This window comes from Muscardinus avellanarius (genome assembly GCF_963383645.1).
Source record: "Muscardinus avellanarius genome assembly, chromosome: 3".
NCBI lineage: Eukaryota > Metazoa > Chordata > Mammalia > Rodentia > Gliridae > Muscardinus > Muscardinus avellanarius.
The window spans coordinates 81253776-81278361 of NC_137788.1; the positions used below are offsets into that span (position 1 = coordinate 81253776).

The 24586-nt window shown below is 34.6% G+C and overlaps 1 protein-coding gene across 1 annotated transcript in view; it reads right to left on the reverse strand.

Moving 5' to 3' along the window:
• The window catches only part of HFM1 (helicase for meiosis 1), a gene marked incomplete at both ends in the record, with an annotated part of 98544 nt that overhangs the window by 25532 nt on the left and 48426 nt on the right, over positions 1 to 24586 (reverse strand). Inside the window, 10 exons of the mRNA XM_080691749.1 lie at positions 150 to 253; positions 1740 to 1897; positions 2031 to 2114; positions 2317 to 2402; positions 5489 to 5620; positions 5705 to 5802; positions 8037 to 8084; positions 8172 to 8278; positions 9679 to 9770; positions 23236 to 23316. Of these exons, the coding sequence (XP_080547875.1) occupies positions 150 to 253; positions 1740 to 1897; positions 2031 to 2114; positions 2317 to 2402; positions 5489 to 5620; positions 5705 to 5802; positions 8037 to 8084; positions 8172 to 8278; positions 9679 to 9770; positions 23236 to 23316 (990 nt within the window). The remainder of the gene's footprint in view (positions 1 to 149; positions 254 to 1739; positions 1898 to 2030; positions 2115 to 2316; positions 2403 to 5488; positions 5621 to 5704; positions 5803 to 8036; positions 8085 to 8171; positions 8279 to 9678; positions 9771 to 23235; positions 23317 to 24586) is intronic.

The window sequence follows — 24586 nt, forward strand, 5'->3', positions numbered from 1 at the left end:
TCCATATCTAAATATATGAAGAATCCTTTATAGTTTATATTATCTAAATATATTACTTTATATATCTTTATTTTTCTGTATCATCATGAAGAAAATCATTTTAAAAATCATGTTTTATATTCATATCTTTATTATTTCATTTATCTTACCAAAATCAGAACTAATTAGATTTATGCTAAGATCTTCAGATAGAAGAGCCCTCTTCACATCAATCTTTTTAGCCCAATTTCCAGTTTTGAGCAAAACAGAATCCCTGAAAAGCAGTAACGTATAATTTAAATAGTGTTCCAAATATTAAATGAGGCAATATATTAATTTTCAAGGGCTGACTGTTTCTAAGATAGGTCCTCTCTAGTAGTAAAATGAAACTGATTATTGAAAACTATTTTCCTTAAATTCTGAGGAAGAAGAATAATGTGTCAATGGAGCTATCTTGACCATAATTTTCTTAATGATAGCTGATTTCAAGTTGTATTGACTCATTTGAGACCTGTTTAGAATACATAGTTGCTTTCAATAACATATGAGCTTGCCCCTAAATTGATCCACTTTAAGCTGATCTACATAAGTTCCATTTATTTGTGAGAACAAATTAACATCTTTAAAACGGATTCAAAATTGTTTGTATCTAAGAACATCACACACAAACCAACAACCAATATTATGACTGAACTTAGTCTCATATAGTCAGGGTTATCATTAGATTTAATTACCACAAAGAACAAAGATTTGTATAATGGCATATTCTAAGTGTGCTTTAGTTAGCTGCAGGAAGACAGTTACCAGTGAAACAATATTCTATTATTCACTGTGGTCCCTTTACAAACCTTGAATCGATTCCTTGGGAAGGTATCCTCTAGTATAATGGCAACAATTAAGAGATTCCCATTTTAGGGTCTCTGCTATTCCTCCTTCTCCTCCTCCTCCTCCTCCTCCTCCTCCTCCTCCTCCTCCTCCTCCTCCTCCTCCTCCTCCTCCTCCTCCTCCTCCTCCTCCTTCGTACTGCGGATGGAACTCAGGGGCATTCTACCTCCGAGCTATACCCCTAGCCCTATTTTTTATTCTTTATTTTGAAACAGGGTCTTACTAAGTTGCAGAAGGCCTCACTAAGTAGCTGTGGCTGGATGTGAACCACAATCCTCCTGTTTCAGCCTCCCAAGTGCTGGTATTACAAGTGTGTGCACCACACCTGGCAAGAGTCACTGCTATTCTTGAACTTCCACAGTAATATGATTAAGACCACAGGCTCAGGAATTGAAATGCTAAGGTTAGAATCTAGACTTTGCTATTAACTAGGTATATGATCTTAGCAGAAATAACTATTTTTGTCTCAATTTTCTTCCTGTTCAAAATGTGAATGATGATAGCACCTGTTTGCCTGGATCATACAATGAAGCTATAGTACATTTAGATTTAATTTAGAAATAGGAGCTATACTTTGAGGTAAGAAGGAAGAAGATTGTATGCAAACAGGAGGAAGGCCATGAATGACTGGAGAAAAGCAGCGAAATAAGAAAAACCTCCTAAAGACCATCTATTCACTTATTTCAGAACACTGTTATAGATTTAATACTTTGTTCACTAATATAATACTATAAAACACTGATATTGTCTATTAAATTACATTGTATCTGGAAAATATAATTTAATTGATCATACATTGACCTTATTACTATTTTCAGCAGAAACTTTTATAAAATATGGTTAGAAACAAAATCAAACAGAAATTTCATACTTACACAATTCTGTGCTTAAAAACTACTTGATTATCTGCATCACCTATGATTAAGGTAACATAGTGAGAATCTGGTGCTGTCCTTTTACTCTGAAGCTGTTCAAAGTTTCTTAATAAAATGGTCACTAATATTTCTGCCATTGTGTCACTATATCTTGCAATCTTCAAAAAAGAAAAGACATTGAAAAATGTTAAAAATATCATCTTACTACTCATACTCGTCTCTAAGTCTAATTAGGGGTACTTTTATTCCTGAAAAGACAACCAAAATATTTAAGAAACAGAAAATATTTACCTGTTCCACTTCAAGTTCATATTTTGGTAAATACATCACAGCTTCTTTTATTTGGGTTCCAAAAGGGGGGTGTCTATTTAAAATCTAAACACATACCATTACATTAACACAATACGTAAAACTATTTTAGTAAAATATTTTTAAAATCAATAATTTTAATAAGGTTTATTACCCCAAACCTTGGTAAATTAAAATACCCAGACTATGAAAAAAATAATTTTTAATAAAAGTAAAAATATAGAAGTTAGGTTTTAGAACTCAAATAGAATAATTAAATACTAAATACCAGTTCAAGTTCCCTTGCATCTGTTTCTTCTATTTTTTTAAAGGAGGTCAAACCTGCATTTACCATGGTATTTGATAATGTTATACCTGTAGAAAATTAATCAAATAGCAATTTTTAATAATCTACTTTAAGTAAAACCTATACTTATTTAATGACTACATTAGTAAAAAAACATTTTGAAGATTCAAATATCTAAGTGGTATGGTTTCAATATGATTTGAGTGTGTCCCACAAAGGTTCATGTGCTAGAGGCTTGGTCCTCAATATGGCAGCACTGAGGTGGGGGAAGAGAGAAGGTAGGGCCTAGAAGAAAGTAATTAGGTTCCTAGATATTCCCCCTTCATATGTGGATTAATGCTGGCATGTGGAAGAGACTATGGCTGGCAGGAGTGAGTTAGTTCTCATGAGAATGAGTTATTATATAAAATAAGCAATCCTAGCCTCTCAACCAGTCTATTGCTTTCTTTCTCTTAATAAGATCTCTTCTACATATGATCCTGCCACTGTGATGTCATCCTCCATGAAGTTCACTAGAGGCAAGCTAATGCCAGTACTGTGCTCTTAAATTTTCAGAACTATAAACCAAGCAAACTTCTTTCTTATATCAAGTACCTAGCTTCAAGGTATTTAATTTTGGCAATAAAAAAGACTAATACTCTAAACTAATTTTTTTAAGTTTTCAAACTTTTAATAAAATAGGCATTTGCTTTATGAAAGAAAGAAAAATTCTCTGGTCTATGTGATGACTTTAACCCTTTAGTTTTACTGTCATAGAGAAAGCAAACAGCAACAGACACATATATGTATACTCCTGTATGAAAGAATGGCAACCTAAGTCAGGGATGAGAATATCATGGCTCTCTGAGTATTTCTTTTTTAAGGGGAGAGATACTGAAAATTGAACCCAGGGGGGTTCTAACTCTAGGCAACACCCTTAGCCCTTTTGAATATTTTTATGCTGAAACAGGGTCTAAGTTTCTGAGTCTGGTCTCAAACCTACAATCCTGTTTCAGCGCCCCAAGTTCTGAGATTACAAACATGGACCACCACACCTGGTTCTTTCTAAGCCTGTCTGTCTTAGAAATACAGTTTTCATTATTTTGCTGTACCTAAGCCTGATAATTTTAATCTTCTGTCTAAAACTTCCAATTCCTTTCTATTGCATTTAGAGTAAAGTTATAACTTCTTTACTACAGCTGAAGGCCCTAACCTAGATTACTTGACTATAGTCTACCTCTCTCATATAATTTCCTACTGTTCTCCTCTTGCTGATTCCTCTCCAGTCTCACTTATTTTTATTTTGTTCCTCAAATACATCCAGTTCATTTTACATTTGAACTTTTTCTGTTCCCTGATGCTTTCATAAATTGTAATTTAAAATTCTTTCTTTCTTTTTTTTTTTTTTTGGCAGTACTGGAGATGGAACCCAGGTGCATTCTACCTCCGAGGTACACCCCTAGCCCCATTTTTTATTCTTTATTTTGAAACTGGGTCTCACTGATTTGCTAAGGACCTCACTAAGTAGCTGAGGCTCTCTGTGAACTGTGATCCTTCAGTCTCAGCCTCCCAAATGAGAATGCGGTGATTACAAGCATGCGCCATTATGCCTGGTTTAATTTAAAATTCTTACACTTATCAATATACTAATCTAAATAAAAAAGGATACTTTAAGTATAGAATTCCAAAACATTATCCCTTTGTCTAAGACACATATATTTCCTTACTCATATTTTGAACTATTCTTGGGAATTTCTCTTACTTATTCTTAAGTAAGCTTTTAATACTCATAATTTCTTAATATTTACTTTCATTTTCCTATGAAACTTTTCCTATTTTTAATCTCTAGTCAAATGTTGAAAATCAATTTATATTTTTATGATGCTCAGTAAGAACTTATATTTGCTTTTTTGCTTAGATTTTCTCACTTTATTATCAATATAATGTATCAATTTTTTCTTCTAGGAAATATTTGCTTTTTTATGTTCAGCTATATTAAGTATGTGTGAAAAAATTAGTGTTGGACAATCTAGAGGGCACAGAATGGAACAGATGCCCAGACTGACAATATTTTAGAAGGCTAAAGCCTGACTTTTTCATGTACATGAAAATGTATTAGTAGTCATTAACCTAATTTCAAATATTTCTGTAAGCTGCTATTTTCTAAATGTTGTATGAAACATTCTCCCCAATTCAGAATGCTTGCCTTTGTGGAAAATGGGAATTAGGTTTGCCAGGGCTTTAGGAGGAAGGTAAGGCTGTCTATCAGAAATCTTTACTCTATTTTGACCTTACTTTCACTAACTAATCCCACCTCTACCCTACCTCCCAGCACTTTCTGGTTAACTCTTAGCCAAACTACTGATTTCAAATTTCATGGGAATAAGAAGTAAGACTTCAAGAAACAGTTGGATATTTTTGTTCAAAGAACCTCCAATTCTTTAGACAATTCCTAAAGATCCATTATATAATTTTAATGTCCCCAGAATGCACATGAAATCATAAAACTACCAATGCTGTTCATTATGGGATAAAAACTCTTTTTTTTAGAATTCTAGATATTTAAGAAATAGGGCTTCAAAGTCAAGGGTACCAAAATCACAAATGCCAAAGTCCTTTAGTCTATTCCATTTTTGTAAATGATACTAATAATACTATGGCTTTTCAGTGCATGCCCTCCACCAGGTTCTATGGACATAAAATAATCAGCACAATCTTTTGTCTTCAGAAAATCTATGAAGATCAGTACTAATAACCTACTCAACAGAGAAAATGTTCAGGTATAATGAACTGGCAAATTTTTCTCTAATTGGAATGACCAGGATTGCTGACTCTTGTCATTGAGATTACAGCAAAATATTAGTCATAGAAGTAGAAGAGAAATCATCATATCATTACCTAATTACTAATGAAATATTCACTCTTAGTATAATGATAAATATTAAAATGAGTGTTTTTATTCAATTTCTCATACACTATTACTTGATTTCAAATGTAATTATCTAAGCAGAAGCAAATGAAAGTCAGATTTTCAAAGTAAGATACAGTACCTTACTTAGAAATACAAACACATGTTTTCCTCAAAAGTATATAATCACAGAAGAATTTTCTTAATAGTGAAATACAAAAGAAACTGCAGATGTTACCAAATTTTTTGCTTGCATTCAGTACCTACCAATTTTTTCTAGCTGTTTGGATACATGCAGAGAGTTTTCCCAAAGTTTGCACCTAAAACATTTAGCTAAAATCAAACTATTCAACAGTGCAGCAAACTTCTTTTCCTGAGTAGCCACGAAATCTGACAACCCTTAAAAAGAAAATTTTTTCAGTATTAAACTTAACATAATAATTTACTAAAAAAATTTAAAAATTCACTAATCCTATAACATACATCTTGTAATTCGTGAGCCACTTCTAAAAATCTTCGAGGTATCTTGTGTCAAAGCAAAATCTTGTATGGGAATGCACCCCAGCTGAGCCTGAATAAGACTAGAGAAAAAAATTCATTATTTTCCTTCAAAGGTTACTATCTCACAGTACTTGATATCACAGGCTGAAGTATTTCTTAAATTTTCTAGATACCTTGATCCTACACTACATCTTTCTGCATCTTGCTTATTACTACTGCAAATTATTGTGACTCCCTTTTTCTAAACTCTAAAAGTTCAGTTCTTATTTTGTAATTCTTTTATTAACAATTTAATCTCCTTCTTGAAAATTTCAGTTTAACAAAAAAATTAAAAATGAGGATGGGGCACTTTTAAATGCTAGATAAATGAAGCTTGTAAAGATATTTAGGGATGTACAAATGTGGAGTATATGCAATATTGCTGGGGTAAAAATACTTTTAAGGTCATGTTTTTTAGTTTAATGTCAAAATTTCTACTAATAAATAGACACCTTTCAACATTAAAGTTCCCTGCTGGAAACCTTATTATAAGAAGTAGAAATATAATAGAGATGGGAGGGAGAACAGGGATTTATTTGATTATGTACAGAAACATGACAGAGTTGTCTGTTTCCACAGATAAAGCAAGCTGCGATGTCCTGTAATCTTACATTCCTGTGCTTGTCCTCATCCTCAGGGAAGGATGACCTTGGGAGCAAAATTACATGGTAGTCAATAATGACTTTATTCAGGGTTATTTTTATGAAAATATTTGGTGGCTCTATAGCATATTCTATGAGTTCACTAGAAAATTCTAGTTAAAGAAAACGGAGCTAATACTAATGAAGGCCTAGCCAAGTAAAGCTATCCATAAAAATAAAGAAACATTTTTACATTAGAAGGGTGTGGCATACTTGTAATCCCCGAGCTTGGGAGGCAGAGACAGAAGGATCGCACAGGTTTGAAGCCAGCCGAGCTGGCTTAAGAGACCCTGTTTCCAAATTTTAAAAAGTATAAAAATGGGTCTAGGAGTATAGCCCAGAGGTAGAAGGGTTTCCAGGAACCCCAGTACCACCAAAAAAAAAAAAAAAAAAAAAAAGGTAAAAGAAGGGTGGGAGCTTGAAGAATAAAAATTTTTGAGCCTGGTGGCACATGCTTGTAATTGCAGCATTTGGGAGGCTGAGACAGGAGGATTGTGGTTTGTGGCCAGCCTCAGCTACTCAGTGAGGTCCTTTGAAACTGGTTTTACTGAGCCACATAAAAATATAATAATTTCATCTTAAATTGCATCATTAAATCAAGAGGCCTAAGTACTAAGACTTAAGCACTCAGAAAAACAACCATTTGGCATAACAGAAAAGAATATCATTGCATTTGTGATTAAAAATTGGGTAAAAGTTCCAAATTATAATGGAACCTTAGTTTACTCTTCCAATTATTGCTCCTCTATACAAACTCCTAATTCTTGGCAGAATAGTCATGCAGACCCATTTCTTCACTTAGGTTTTTGCTTTTATCTTTCTCAGAAATCTGCTATCATTCAGTAGACATTGATTTCTTGTGTTTTAATGATATCTGTCATCTTTATATGCAGGGGTTTCAATAAAGCTTGAAATAAAGGTTTCAATATACTTGAAAGCAAGTATAAAGATTTTTTGCTTCCTATTGTTTACCTAGCATCAACAGAACACATTCTCAACAAATGTTTGTTGATTAGAAATATTATAACAATTCATTTTAATGAAAGTCTAAGAGTTCTTGGAAATCACTTCCACCATCTATAGTCTGACTCCTTATTTTTATGTAAGCATCTTATTTTTTGTATTAACAAAAACAAATATAAATGTTTTAAGCCTAGCCAAGCATGGTGGTGCATGCCTGTAATCCCAGTATCTGGGAGGTTGAGACAGGAGGATCCCAGGTTTGAGGACAGCCTCAGCAAGTATTGAGACTCTCCTCAACCTAAGTCCCTGTTTCCAAATGAATAAAATTGGCCTAGAGGGTGTAACTCAAAGGTAGAATGCCTCTGGATTCAACCTTCATTACCACAAAAAAACAAAACAAAAAAAGCATGTTTTAAGCCAGGAATATAGTACATGCCTATAATCCCAGTACTTGGGAGGCTGAGATAGGAGGAAGGATCTCGGGTTTCAAGGCCAGCCTCAGCAACTTTAGTGAGAAAAGGGCTGGGAGTAGAGCCTGGAGGTAGAATGCCCCCTAGTTCAATCCCCACTACAAAACCAAAAAAAATTTTTTTAAACTATAAAAAGAAAACCTTCATAAATACGGATCATGAATCAGTAGTTATTATATTAAAACAATTCATTACTATTACCAATTTACTTTCATTTCTCTTGTCTTAATTCTTCCTTCCATTGGAAATCTGTAAATAAAAATGCACAGCAAAACTTTATTATTTAAACTAAATAAAATCTCTTAAAATTATTTAAAACAAGTGTAATTTCTGTACCTGATGGTTAGCCTATTTGGGTCTTTGTTTAAAGTATTCAGTGTTTTCTTTTCATTTATCCTCAACTGTACATCTAGAAATTCATTGCAGCTGGCTATCATTGCCACCTATAAAATGTAAACATTTACCCTTTTAATGAAGCATGTTTTTTACTTCTTTTCTCTTATCCTTATTCCCTAAATTTGTGTAATTTGCATGCCATCTTGAGCCATCATAGTTTTACTAATTAACATAACAGTTAAAAACCTGCTTTAAACATTTTGCTCCTTTAATGATTTATTCATTCACTATCAAATAAGCATCTGTTATATGCCATTATGACATTGTGGCATATAATCTTATTAGACAATAGAACTATATGAATAAGATTGTAAAGATTAAGATAAAATTTATAATATTCAGTCCAGTGTCTACCACAGAGTAACAGGCACTCAATAACTGCTGTTCTCATGACTACTACCACTGCTACTATTATTCATCCTTTTATAGTTGGCAAATAATTTTTTTGTTATTTAGTAATGGAAAGAATGCTTAGATACTAAGAAATTTGAATTCTATAGCCCAGTTCCGCCAGATAAATGGACAAAAACTTTTATTTTCCACATCTGTAAAATGAATCTAATTCATTCTATCTTACTTACTAGCTGAACTCCAGATCAGATGAGTTAATGTTAACATTAAGTATTTTCTATTCTTGATTTCTTCTTAGTTAAAAATAGTATTTACATAAAAGCATAAGTTCACTTTTCACCAACTTTTTTCTCATAATAACTAAAATTCTGTAGTGCAATCTTTAGAATAATAATCTTATTGGAGTAATCAACTTAGATATTTGAAATAAAAATAATATGGTTAAAATTTGAGGGCATTTTCTTAAAAATCTCTCATTTTATGCTCCTGTCTTCAGTAAAGGGAGAAAGGGCCAATGTAGTTACCAGACACCAACAGTAAATATATTTGTAATCTGTTCACTGCTGCAGCTAAAAATTGGGCCTGTTGTTTATATTTTAGCATAATTTCACCATTAATTTTTTCCACAATCACTTCTTTTTTTCTGGGCTATCATCAATACTGTTCTATTTCCACTATTATTGACATTCTGATATAAAATATTTTGGTAGGAGTTGCAAATACATGGTATTGTGTTGCAACTCAGCTTCCTCGTTCATCCATGGCAGACTTTCCTAATACATCATGCTACATTATCTTGGACTCTTTCTCACATACTACAGATGTAGTATTAGCTTGTAAGTTGTAAGGTAGTCCCCACACCTAATCTGGGTATGTATATAAATTTTCTTAGCTCTCTGGTAAGACATACAGTTTAGGAGTAAGATGGGATATTCCATACCTTGTGATCAGAGATCCATTGAGGGAAACATGAGCATGATCAGAAATGCTTTCTTTTCTGATCATTCTTAAATGATAAGACATATATAAACTAGTTGTTTCTCTAATATTACTCTGTACTATACAATTATTGATTTATTTCCTAGTGAAAATTTACCAGATCCGATAAAGTTTCTTTTCCACTGATTGTACAAAATTTCTTCACGGTCTCAAATGTAATATAATACCAGGCCATCAATCTTCCTGTCTCTGTGAAAAAACACAGAAAAATAAACATTCTTTCTATGAGTTGAAAGTCTTTGCTTTTCACCAGTTTCACAAATATTTGCTTAACACCTACTATCTGTCTATAAAGTGCTGGTCACAAAAGATGCACAAAAATGTAGAACATACAATCTCTGGAATGTATAAGGTAGGAAGGTAATTTCATGTAAATAACTAGAGAACAAAATCCAGTGAATAATAATATTTACATACAAATTTAAGTAAAAAGGAAATTAAACATTAAGAAACAGGTTAGTGTAGAATGGCCTAGTAGAGAAAACGTATTTGGGGCAGGATATAAAATGTGACTAATATGCCTCGGCAGAGAAGAAATAAAGCTATTATTAGCTTGGAAAAAGAAACCTCAAGAATTATTTATTAAAAGAGGAAATTAGCCGGGCATGGTGGCACATGCTTGTAATCCCAGCATTCAGGAGTCAGACTCGAGGATCATGGTTTGCGGACAGCTTCAGCTAATTAGTGAGGCATTATGCAACTCAGTAAGACCTGGTTTCAAAATAAAAGAATAAAAAATAGGGCAGGGGGTATAGCTCAGAGGTCGAATGCCCCTGGGTTCCATCCCCAGACCCACAAAAAGAGGAAATAAAAGACTATCAACCGGGTGTGGTGGCAATCCCAGCACTTGGGAGCCTGAGATAGGAGGATCACAGGGGTTGGAAGCCAGCCTTGGCTACTTAGTGAGGCTCTCAGCAACTTAGTGAGACCCTGGTTCCAAATAAAGTATAAAAATAGGTCTCGGAGCCGGGCATGGTGGCGCATGCTTGTAATCCCCATGCTTGGGAGGCGGAGACAGGAGGATTGCGCTGGTTCGAAGCCAGCCTTGCTGGCTTAAGAGACCTTGTTTCCAAATAAAAATATAAAATAGGTCTGGGAGTTTAGCTCAGAGGTAGAAGAGTTTCCAGGAACCCCAGTACCACGCAAAAAAATATATGTGTGTGTGTGTGTGTGTGTGTGTGTGTGTGTGTCTGGTAGTATGGCCTGGAGGTAGAAAAAGCCTCTGGGTTCCATCCCCAGTACCACACACACACACACACACACACACACACACACACACACACACGAAAGATTATAAAAGATTATGAATTCAGGTCAATTAACTTGATTAGAATCTTTGCTTCTTCACTTACTAGGTGGGTAGATGATCATGTGCAAGTTACTTATTACTTTCTTGTGGGAATAATTAAAGTACATACCTCAGAAATTTGTTTTGAAGAAAATTAAATGTAATTTTAAAAAATATATACATATTACTTGACATAGTGCTTAACATTTAATACATGTTGTCTTACTTCTGTTGAAAAATTATAAATGATATACTAGAGAAGTCACCAAAGCATACTGAAATGCTATTTAAAGGAGTTTATATTCTGGAATTGATTTGTAAAATAACAGAATACCACTTAAAATTCTCAAGCAATAGTTTAATAAAATGAGAGTTTCAAAAAAAACCTGTTCTGAAAATAGAACAGTAGGTTGGTTGGGGGGATATGGTACAATGGAGATAGGTAAATGATGGAGTGAAATTCACTTAATAGGTTACTAGATTCAATTATAAGTCATCTAAAAAAGTCCAAAAAATTTCAAGAATTGTAAACAAACACACAAAACAGCTAGAAGAGGAATGTGATATATTGCTTCTCAAGGAAGGGGATATTATTTATGTATGTGCTATGGGTTTTGTTGAGGAAGGAAATACTTTTGGCATTCCAACAGTAATATAGGGCATGCTACAGTAGATAAAACTAACAACCAGAGAGAAGTAGCCAGGCTGACTTAAAAGCTAACTGAAAGCCTGGTGAATTTCTCTAATTGAAAATCTGGTAATTTATGCTCTGTCAAAATATGAATGATGCAAAGTGTTAAGAAAGGAGCTTCTAAGAGAAGCATGTTAGATATAAAAAATATGGTTACCAAGGGAACTAGTATATTAACCTTTGTGGTAAATTTTACATGGTATTATATCCTTGATGTTTATTAATTTTTTATATTAGTCTTCCTACTAGAGAAAATAAAAAGTTTTAAGAAAAAACTTGACATTTGCTGGTTTATAGCAGAGATGAATCTTTCTTAAGTAAGATGGAAAAAATAACCTAGAAAGTAAAGCATTAAGAAATAAGTTGAAGTTTAAGGAATGGAAAGAAATTAGAAAGATTTGCAAATGGAGTGAGGAAATACAGAGGCAACTTGTTATCAATACGGCTGCTACCTGAATGATGAATATTCTCATATTAGCAAATCCAGAATACTTCAATTTAAAGGCCACAGAATTTGGAGGAAGGACATAGAGGCCATGAGAAAACACTTCTCAGGCCTCCTATAGTAAGAAGTGTCACTGACTAATGGCCCCAGCTGCTATGCTCTCAATCTATCACCATGGAAACAGCACCAATCTCACACTTCCATGAGATGATCCCAATCAATAACTGAGCATGGCAGGGATACTAAGGTAGACCTATGAGAGAAGAGATTTCCTGGTGGACATCTCTAGCTTGAACATTTTTAATTAGCTTTATCAAATGTACCTGGTATTGCAATAGAGACTAAAATATTCCTTTTCTCCCTCCTTTCCTTCCTTTCCTTTCTAGAAGATCTACAACCCAGTTTAATGACTCTACCAGCCTCTTACAGATACCATCTATTTTTAAAGGTTATTCTTTTTAAAAATAAGTCAAAACCTTGATATGAACATAAGCTAACCGATAAAAATACCTAGATACTTGAATATAATTACCACAAACTAAACAGCAAAAACTGTAGGAAACAGAATGGTTGGAACATACAAAGAATTGATATACCAAAAAGAAGAATTCGGAAGAAAATATTAGTATTGCAATGAACATGGTAAAAATGAATTAGAACTAGTATGTAAGGAACTGCCAACTATATTAGCACAAGGTTAAGTAATTATGAAGAAACCCTCATGCTAAAGGCAAATGAAATAGCTAAGTAGAAAATATCAAAGAAATAGCAAAATATTTATCTAGGAGAGGACTTAAACATAAAAAGATAAAATAAAAAAAATAAATAAAAATCCCTAGGTTTCACTCCTAACAATTCAGGTTTGTAGGTCTGGGGTGGGGTTTACTAATTGCATTTTAAATATAATAGCATCCTTGGTTGATTTTGACTGCAAGTAGTAAACTCAATCATACTTTTAAAATATTATCTTTTACCCAGGGATGGTGGCACACATTTATAATCCCAGCATTTGGGAGGCTGAGACAGGAGGATCCAGGTTCGCGGCCAGCCTCAGCTACTTAGGCTCTTTGCAACTCAGTGAGACCCTGTTTCAAAATATAGAATAAGTAATAGGGCTGGGGGTATAGCTTGGAGGTAAAAATATTATCTTTTTTTTTTTTTTTTGCAGTACTGAGGATAGAACCCAAGGGCATTCTACCTCTGAGCTAAACTCCCAGTCCTATTTTTCAGTCATTTTACTTTTGAAACAGGGTCTCTGAGTTGTGAAGAGCCTCGCTAAATAGCTGAGGCTGTCTGTGAACCACCATCCTCTGGTCTCAACCTCCTGAATGCTAGGATTACAAGAATGCACCACCAGGCCCAGCTCTTAAGAATATTATCTTAGTAATTTACTTGATTATTTTTATTTTGAGGCAGGGTCTCACTAAGTTGCCCATGCTGACCTCAAACTTACTATATTCCTGATGCTTATTATGCCTTCTACTAGACTAATATCCCCAAACATGGGTGATGTGGTGAGCAGTTAGCAGCAGCAACAATAAATACCCATAAACTTCATAGTGTTGAGCAACATATGTCCTCAAGGTCATCCCCAGTTCTAATATATATGGTAGGGTCAGGAATTATATCAGCTAAATAGTTCTAAAGGCTGATAACATTATGGTTCATTAAAAGAAAAGAACATACCTGGGCGTGGTAGCACACTCTTGTAATCTCAGTACTTGGAGGGCTGAGGCAGGAGGATCACAGGTTCACAGCCAGCCTCAACTACTTGATAATGCCCACTGCAACTTAGTGAGACCCTGTTTCAAAATAAAAAGAAAAAAAAAATAGGGCTGGTGGTGTAGCTTGGAGGTAGAAAGCCCTTGAGTTCCATCCCTAGTAACACACACACACACACACACACACACACACACACACACACACACACACGATGTAGAAAGGCAAATGAACATAATATTTAAGAAGAGAGCCAGGCGTAGTGGCACATGCTTGTAATCCCCGCGCTTGGGAGGCAGAGACAGAAGGATCGTGCAGGTTCAAAGTCAGCCTCACTGGCTTAAGAGACCCTGTTTCCAAATAAAAAAGTATAAAAATAAGTCTGAGAGTGTAGCCCGGAGGTAGAAGGGTTTCTAGGAACCCCAGTACCACCAAATACATAAATAAATAATATAAAAAATAGGTCTGGGAATATAGCCCAGAGGTAGAAGGGTTTCCAGGAACCCCAATACCACCAAAAAAGAAGAAGAAGAAGAAGAAGAAGAAGAAGAAGAAGAAGAAGAAGAAGAAGAAGAAGAAGAAGAAGGAGAAGGAGAAGGAGAAGGAGAAGGAGAAGGAGAAGGAGAAGAAGATAAAAGAGAGAAAACAGATGAAATACAGTAAATGCAGGTTATAAAGAAGGAAAGAGAAACAAAATGAGTAGATACAACAAAACAAAGAAAAAGTGAGAAAGCAAGATTAAGAGATTTCAGAGGGAAAAAAGAGAACAGGATGAGTAACAAGAGGCCAAGAGAATCATAAGTCACAAAACCAACAAATCTTAACAAAACCACGAATCCTCAAATAAAAAAATACAAAGAAAATGTTCATGATGAAGATGAATTAAAGAAACCAATAGGTTTATAGATGTATCTACATGAGTCAACCATCAAGTACAACAGCAAACAAACAAAAAAGATATAAAAAATTTTTTTAAATGATGCAAGAAAATGTGACACTGTCATCTTTGTAGAGATGGCTGAGTCTGTGGATAAAGAATAAATAGTTTATGTTCTATGACAGCTTAATTTAACTTCTTCTTGGGACTATGGCCCCCTTAGAAAGGTAGAATCTAATTGGTTGAGGAAGTAGATGTACTCAGTTCAGGGTTAGAGCAGGAGTCTGAAAGGGAATTACAGTAACTGGGGTCTAGTTTGGATCAGAACTTAAGAGCATTATTGAATGCTTTCTGCTCCAGAGAGATTAGTAAAGCATACTCAATGTAGGCACTACTCCTAACTCAATATAGTACTTGAAACCCTTGCCAGAGCAATAAGAAAAAAGGAAAAAGTTAAATACAGATAGGGAAAGAAGTAGTTTAATTATCTCTATTTGCAGAAACATGGTCCTAGACTTAGAAGATCCAAAAACCTCAACCAGAAGACTTTAGAGCTCATAAACAGACTTAGTAAAGTAGCCAGATACAAAATCAATTTTAAAAAATCTATAACTTTTCTATATACTAACCAAGAATCCACTGAAAAAGAAATGCAAAAAAATCTATTTACAACAGTCTCAACTCAAAAAGAATAAAATACTTAGGTACATACCTAACCAAGGAAATAAAAGATCTCTATAATGAAAATTATAGAATACTTCAGAAAGAAATCGAAGAAGACCTCAGAAGATGGACAGATTTTCTGTTCTTATATAGGCAGAAACAATGTCATCAAAATGGCCATACTACCTAAAATGAACTACAAATTCAATGCAATCCCTATTAAAATAATAATGACATTCTTTACAGAACTAGAAAAAAGTCATAAAATTCATATAGAAGAATAAAACATCCAGAACAGCCAAAGCAATTCTGAGCAATCAGAACCATGCTGGAGGTATCACAATACCTGATTTCAAATTATACTACCCAGCTAATGTAACAAAGACAGTATAGTATTGGCACAAAAATAGACACTCAGACCAAAGGAATATAAGACACAGAAATAAATCTGTACACTTATAGCTAGTTGATTTTTGGAGCCAAAAACAAGCTTGGAAAAAAGAGAGCCTCTTCAACAATTGGTGCTGGGAAGATTGAATATTCATATATACAAGATTGAAATTAGACCCCTATCTCTCACCCTGCACAAAGGCCAACTTCAGGTGGATCAAAGACTTAGAAATTATACCAGAAACGATTCAATTACTAGAAGAAACCATAGGACCAAATCTCCAACATATAGGCACTGGTAGAGACTTTCTCAATAACACCAAAGCTCAGTAAATGAAACTGAGAATTAGTAAATGGGATGGCATCAAATTAAAAGGCCTCTAGACAGCAAAAGGAAACAACTAAGAGCCTAAAAAGAGAGGCTAAAAAAATAGGAGAAAATCTCTGACAGCTACTCCTCTAATAGAGAACATCTAGAATATATTAAGAACTCGAGAAATTTAACACAAAAAAGACTATCAAAAAACAGGCAATAGAACTGAATTGATACTTCTCAAAAGAAAAAATACAACTTGCCAATAAATATATAAAAAATGTTTACCATCACTAACAAGTCAGCACTCTACTGAGACTTCACTGAACTGAACTCCAGTTAGACTAGCAATTATCAAGAATAAAAACTATATCAATTGCTAATTAGGATGTAGAAACTCTTTTTTTTTTTTTGGTACTTGGAGTTAAAATGAGGAGCAATCTACCTCCAAGATATACCTCCAGTCCTATTTTTTTTTTTTTTAAATTTGGAAACAGGGTCTTGAGAAGTTGCTGAGAGCCTCACTAAGCTCCTGAGTCAGCTTTGAATGTGTGATCCTCCTGTTTCAGACTCTCAAGTACTGGGATTATAGGTGTGCGCCACTGTACCCAGCTGAAATATGTACTCTTATACACTGCTAGTGGAATTGTAAATTAGTACAACCACTGTAGACATCAGTTTGGAGGTTCCTCAATAAAAGTAGAAATGGAACCACCATATGACCTGGCTATACCACTCCTAAATATCTTTCATAAAAAGCCAAGCTCAGACGGGCGTGGTGGCGCACGCTTGTAATCCCCGCGCTTGGGAGGCAGAGACGGGAGGATCGCGCAGGTTCGAAGCCAGCCGCGCACGCTGGCTTAGGAAACCCTGTTTCCAAATATAAAATGTAAAAAGAAGTCTGGGAGTGTAGCCCGGAGGTAGAAGGGCTTCCAGGAACCCCAGTACCACCAAAAAAAAAAAAAAAAAAAAAAGCCAAGCTCAAAATACTATAACGACACATACATACCTGTGTTTATAGCAGCACAATTCACAATAGCCAAATAATGGAACCAACCTAGGTATTCATCAACAGATAAATAAAGAATATGTGGTATATACACATAATAGAATTTAACTCAGCCATAAAGAACAAAAATTATGTCACTTGTAGGAAAATGGATGAAACTGGAGAATATTATTCTAAGAGAGATCAGTCACAGAAAGTCAAGGGGGCGATGTTCTCTCTCATATGTGGAAGACAGGAAAAAGAGAAAACATATGGGACTTTAATGCAGAGAGATCTATTGTAGTTGAAGGAAGTTGGGGAAGAAAGTTAAGAAGGGGAAGAAGAAGGACTGAAGAAGGAAACAGTTCAAATAGTGCTATGGCAGTATATGATGTATTACAACCAATCTCTAACTCATGTAGAGAGGAAGTAAGGATGGTGAGATGTGGAGGAAAATGCACAAAAAAGATATGGGCACGTATGTTATTAACACATTGAACCTCAGTATGATGCACAATTAAAATGCACTAATAAAATAATTTCTTAAAATTATTTTAAATTTTTTCCTATACTTTCCACTTTTATATAGCAAAGTACCTTTTCATACAAAGATTAATTAGAATAATAAAATAGATATTTCCCCCCCAATTTATTTTACTTGTTTTGTTTTTATATTGCTTTTGTTTTGTTATTGTTGTTGCTGTTTTGTTTTTTTCCCATCCTTCTTTTACTTTTACTTGTTTTTTATATATATTTGATAGTTTGCTTTGTTTTCTGGTTTCACACAGTCACTAGTTCTTTTTATTTTATTCTTGTCCTTTTTTCCTCTTTCTTCCTCTTTCTTTTCTTTTTTTTTTTCTTTTTCCTCTTTTGGTTGGTTTTTTCTTTGATTACATAATAGTCTTGGTATCTTGTGTTGATATTTTATTTATATTTGTTTTCTCCTTCCCCCACCTCTCTTACAAACTTCCCCACACTAACCTATCTACTCTTTTCCCCAAAAACTTTTTCCCATAATATACCTCCTTGTTTAATACTCAAAGTATTTCATATCTCCATACTTACTCTACTAACTACAAGAGTCCTACTAATTAACTCTCTCTCTCTCATTCTCAGCAAGATATTACCTTATCACACTTAAAATCTTTCTCAACCTAAACATATTCTCTACCTAATCTGACTCCTATAAATATCACCCCAGTTCCTCCCCCATCACCCAACCCTCAACACTGGAAAAGCACTGCTGACAAAAGTATTTCAGGATAAGCAGAACCTCAAAAAAAATTCATGAATTCTAAGCCAACACTAGAGAAAATACTTTAAAAAATAAACCATAAAGAAGAAAAAAGAAGCAGACTCCAGAACCAGAGAAGAGATGAAGTTGATCAGCAGGGCATCTAAATACGAAGAAATAATACTATATCCAACAGAAGATAGAACACAAAATGACATGAAATAAACAATACACTTCAATAATAACACTGAATGTCAAAGGACTTAACTCTCCAATCAAAAGGCACAGACTGGCAATGTGGATTAAAAAATATAATCCAAATATATGCTGTTTGCAAGAAACACACCTTACAGCAAAAGACATTCACAGACTGAAAGTGAAAGGATGGAAAAGGATATATCATGCCAATGGGGACCAAAAATGGGCAGGAGTAGCAACACTGATAGCCAACAAAACAGACTTTAAGCTAAAACGCATCAGAAGAGCCAAAGAAGGGCACTTCCTTTTAATTTATTTATTTATTTATTTATTTATTTATTTATTTATTTATTTATTTTTGGTGGTACTAGGGTTCCTGAAAGCCCTTCTACCTCTGGGCTACACTCCCAGACCTATTTTATATTTTTGAAACAGGGTCTCTTACGCCAACACGGCTGGCTTCCAACCTGCGCGATCCTCCCGTCTCCACCTCCCAAGCATGGAGATTACAAGCGTGCGCCACCACGCCAGGCTGGCACTTCCTTTTATTAAAAGGAACAATCCACCAAGAACATATAATGATAGTAAATGTTTATGCCCCAAATGTGGGTGCAGCCACATTTGTAAAACAAACCCTCTTGGACATAAGATCTCAAATAGATCCAAATACACTAATAGTGGAAGACTTCAATACAGCTCTCACGCCACTACATAGACCTTCAAGGCAAAAGATGAGTAAACACTCTGCAGAACTGATGAAAACTCTAAACCAAATGGACTTAATAGACATATACAGAATATTTCAACCAGGAAAGACAGAATACACATTCTTCTCAGCAACCCATGGCACCTTCTCCAAAATAGATCACATTCTGGAGCACAAAGAAAGCACCAGCAAATTCAAAAGATGTAATATAATTCCCTGCATCTTTTCAGACCATAATGGAATGAAAGTAGAAATCAACAGGAAACCCAAAATAAACTATTTAAATACATGGAGATTGAATGATACACTCTTGAATGACGAGTGGGTAAGAGTGGAAATTAGGGGAGAAATAAAGAAATTTATGGAATTAAATGAAAACAGAAACAACTTAGCCGGACGTGGTGGTGCACGCCTGTAATCCCCGCGCTTGGGAGGCGGAGACAGGAGGATCGTGCAGGTTCGAAGCCAGTCTCGCACGCTGGCTTAGGAGACCCTGTTTCCAAAATAAAAAAATATAAGGTAGGTCTGGGAGTGTAGCCCGGAGGTAGAAGGGCTTCCAGGAACCCCAGTACCACCAAAAAAACCCCCAAAAAAACAAAAAACAAAAAACAAAACAAAAAAAAAACAAGAGAAACAACTTACCAGAATCTATGGGACACTTTGAAGGCAGTGTTGAGAGGAAAGTTCATAGCATTGAGTGCCCACATAAAAAGAACAGAAAGCCACCAAGCAAACAACCTAATGACACAACTCAAGGACCTAGAAAGACTGCAACAGTCTAATCCCAAAGCCAGCAGAAGGCAGGAAATTATTAAAATCAGAGCAGAAATAAATGAAATAGAGAACAAAAAAACAATTCAAAGAATCAACAAAACAAAAAGCTGGTTCTTTGAGATTAGGATTGACAAACCCCTGGCCAACCTAATCAAAAGAAAGAGAGAATCAATTCAAATTATTAAAATCAGAAATGAAAAAGGAGGCATCACCACAGACAGAGGTGAAATTCAAAGGATTATTAGAAACTATTTTGAGAATTTATACTCCAACAGACTGGAAAACATGGAAGAAATCGATAGATTTCTAAGCACATATAAACTACCTAAACTGAACCAAGAGGATATAGCAAGCCTAAACCAACCAATAGCAAAGAAAGAAATAGAAACAGCAATCAAAATTCTGCCAACAAAGAAGAGCCCAGGCCCCGACGGGTTCCCAGCTGAATTCTACAAAAGTTTCAGTGAAGAACTAATACCGATACTTCACAACTTGTTCCAGGAAATTGAAAGAGATGGAATTCTCCCTAATTTCTTCTATGAGGCCAGTATCACATTAATCCCCAAACCAAATAAAGATACTTCAAGAAAGGAAAATTACAGACCAATATCTTTAATGAGCATAGACACAAAAATTCTAAACAAAATACTAGCTATACGCATTCAAAATCATATCAAGAGAATTGTACACCATGACCAAGTTGGTTTCATCCCAGAAAAGCAAGGCTGGTTCAACATACGCAAATCAATACATGTTATTCACCACATAAATAGAACTAAGAACAAAAACCACACGATCATTTCAATAGATGCTGAAAAAGCATTTGACAAAATCCAACACCCATTTATGTTAAAAACACTGCAAAAAATTGGAATAGAAGGAACATAATTCAACATCATTAAGGCTATATACAATAAACCCAAAGCCAACATCATATTGAATGGAGAAAAACTGCAAGAATTCCCTTTAAAATCAGGCACAAGACAAGGATGCCCATTATCACCTCTCCTTTTCAATATATTCCTTGAGACTCTTGCCACAGCAATAAGAGAAGGAAATCAAAGAAATTCAAATAGGAAGAGAGGAGCTAAAACTATCCTTATTTGCAGATGATATGATTCTTTATCTAGAAGATCCAATGAACTCAACCAAAAGACTTCTGGCAATTCAGCAAAGTTGCAGGATACAAAATCAACCTAAAGAAATCAGTTGCTTTTCTATATGCCAACAATGAATCTACAATGAAAGAAATAAAGAAAACTATTCCATTTACTATAACCTCTAAACCAATAAAATACCTAGGAATAAACCTAACCAAAGATGTAAAAGACCTCTACAGAGAAAACTACAAAACATTAAAGAAAGAAATTGAAGAAGATCTTGGAAGATAAAAAGAGCTCCCTTGCTCATGGATAGGCAGAATTAATGTCATCAAAATGGCCATTCTGCCAAAAGTGATCTATAGATTCAATGCAATCCCCATTAAAATACCAACAACATTTCTCATAGACCTGGAAAAATCAGTTATGGATTTTGTATGGAGGAAGAAAAGACCCAGAATAGCCAAAGCAATTCTTAGCAACAAGAACCAGGCAGGAGGCATCACAATCCTGGACTTCAAATTATACTATAGAGTAATAGTAGTAAAAACAGCATGGTATTGACACAATAGGCAGACTGACCAGTGGAACAGAACAGAAGATACAGAAACAAACCTACACATCTATAGTCAACTGATCTTTGACAAAGGGGCCAAACTCATACACTGGAGAAAAAGACAGCCTTTTCAACAAATGGTGCTGGGAGAACTGGCTATCCATTTGTAAAAAGTTGGATCTGAATCCTTACTTCTCACCATGCACAGGAATCAACTCGAGATGGATCAAAGACTTAGAAATTAGACCAGAGACTGTGAAGTTATTAGAGAAAGGCATAGGATCAACACTCCAACATACAGGTACAGGGAGTAACTTTCCCAATAAGATTTCCAAAGCGCAGGAAATTAAAGCAAGAATTAAAAAGTGGGATCTCTTCAAACTAAAAAGTTTCTTCTCATCAAAGGAAACCATCAAGAACCTAAAGAGGAAGCCTACAGAATGGGAGAAGATCTTTACCAGCCACTCGGATAGGGGGCTAATATCCAGAATATACAAAGAGCTCAAAAGACTCTACACTAGCAAAACAAACAACCCAATCGAGAAATGGGCAACTGAAATGAATAGACATTTCACAAAAGAAGAGCTACAAATGGGCAATAGATATATGAAAAGATGTTCAACATCACTAGCCATCAGGGAGATGCAAATCAAAACTACACTGAGATTCCATCTAACCCCAATCAGAGTGGCAAACATAAAGAAATCAAAGAACAACAATTGCTGGCGAGGATGTGGGGAAAGAGGAACTCTTTTACACTGTTGGAGGGAGTGCAAAGTAGTTCAGCCACTATGGAGATCAGTATGGAGATTCCTTAGAAAACTGGGAATAGATCCACCATTTGATCTGGCTTTACCACTCCTGGGTATCTTTCCAAAGGGGTTGAAATCAGAGAACTACGTTAACATATGCATACCCATGTTCTAGCAGCACAATTTGTAATAGCCAAAATATGGAACCAACCTAGATCTCCATCAACAGATGAATGGATTGCAAAATTATGGGAAATACACACAATGGAATTTTATTCAGCTATAAAGAAAAATAAAATAATAGCATTTGCAAGAAGATGGAAGGAACCAGAGAACATTATGTTAAGTGAGATTAGTCAAGCACAAAAGAGAAGGGACATATGTTTTCTCTAATATGTTCAAGCTAGGGAGTAGTGGTAATACCAGAGGGATTCCAGATGATGGAGGGGAAATCTCAGCAAAGCTTGAACGGAAGGATAGGAGAGGAAGAAAGCTGAAGTTATTTAATGGAGGAGCTACATATGAATATGTGTAATAGCATAAATACAACATGATTAACCTGGACACTCTCTATTGGGGGGGAAGGGGGGGAAGGGCATGAAGCACAATGTCAATGTACACCACTCTCAATATGTTCCACTTATAAAAAAATAAAAATTAAATTTAAAAAAATTGCTTAAACCTGAAAAAAAATAAATAATAAAAATATAAAAACAAATGCTCTGCTAAAAGTCACCAGGATGAGTGAGGACAAATTTCTGTGTCTGTCAAAGAGATGTTCTATAATTTTATAAATAGGTAGGACTTGTAAACTTATCATACCTTACAGATAATAATACACTGCTGAGAATGGAGATCACAATTTAGTTCACCACCATCTAAATTTTAATACAACAAATTTTTTTTATTAAGTCTCAAGCAAGAAATTGTTAAATTTACTAACAGTCATTGGAAAATTACCTGTTGGCTTGAAATTAACATCTTCATCCATCTTTATCAAGTCCAGAGATGATAAATCATTCAGATTCTTCAAACATAATTCTGATTGGAGAAAACATGTTTTAATGTTAGCAAAATAAACAAGCAAGGTAAAATAGAGTTTATTATTAAGTATGCTATAGTTGTGTTATAATATTATTGTTCTGGAAAGAACCACAGTCCCTATCTAAGTGGTAAGCAAAAATTAAAATAAAAAATCCAAAAATATGCTAAACATTTTTCTAACAGTAACAATAATACAAATAATCCTCAAAAATAACACAAGATAGACATCATTATTATTTCCATATATAGGATGGGGGTCTAAAGAATAGAAGCTAAATAATTTGTCCCAGGCCTAAGTAATGCTTTGTTTCCTGTCCTCTGTTATGGTAGGGTTTTTTATTTTTCTTTAAACTTCTATCAAAGATATATATGCACAAAGTATAGACTCAAATAGTTGTAAAAAAGTGTGTTCTAAAACCCAACAGTCCTTCCCCACTTTCCCATTTACCACTTTCTTGAGACAACCACTTAAATATGTTTTAATTAATGCTTTTAGTATTTATTTCCATTTCTCTTTATATGCCACGATTATTACCTGAGAGGAAATTCTGAACAGGAAGCAATATTAGTTTATGTTCCCTAATTGATAAGGATTACTAGACTACTACTAATTGTATTTTGTTGCTTACAATCCTCATTCTACCTCTTTCTACAGCCCAGAAGTGAGGTAGTTCAGAGCAGGATGAATACTACTGTTGGATTTTAACTAAAGTGCACAAAAAAGCCCGTAGGTATAGGGGCTAAAGAAATGTATTTGAAAATAAAGCCAATAATATAAAATGAAAAAAAAAAGTCCTTAGAAGGCAAGGCTTTTTGGAAAATGCTTTAGTTTAAGCAACATTGCTTAGGCATCTTGATAGTTTAGAACTTGTTATTTAGACTTTTAAAGTATTTTCTAATTTTCTTAATAATCCACTCTAAGTCAGTTAATCAGTTAAGGAAGAATGCTTACTATACTTTATTCTGAGCCCTACTCTAAGCTCTAGGTTTATAGCAATGGGCCATACAAGGTTCCTCTTCTATACAACTTACTGAAGAAAGCAATTAATATACAAACAAATAATAATAAAGTTCCAGGTTTTGAAAGGTACTATGAAGAAAAATAAAGCCACAAAAGACACTAAAGGACAACGAAGTAAGCCGGGCATGGTGGCATACACTTGTAATCCCAGCATTTGGGAGGCTGAGACCAGAGGAATCCGTATTTGTAGACAGCCTCAGCTACTTAGTGAGGCTCTTTGTAACTCAATGAGCACCTATTTCAAAA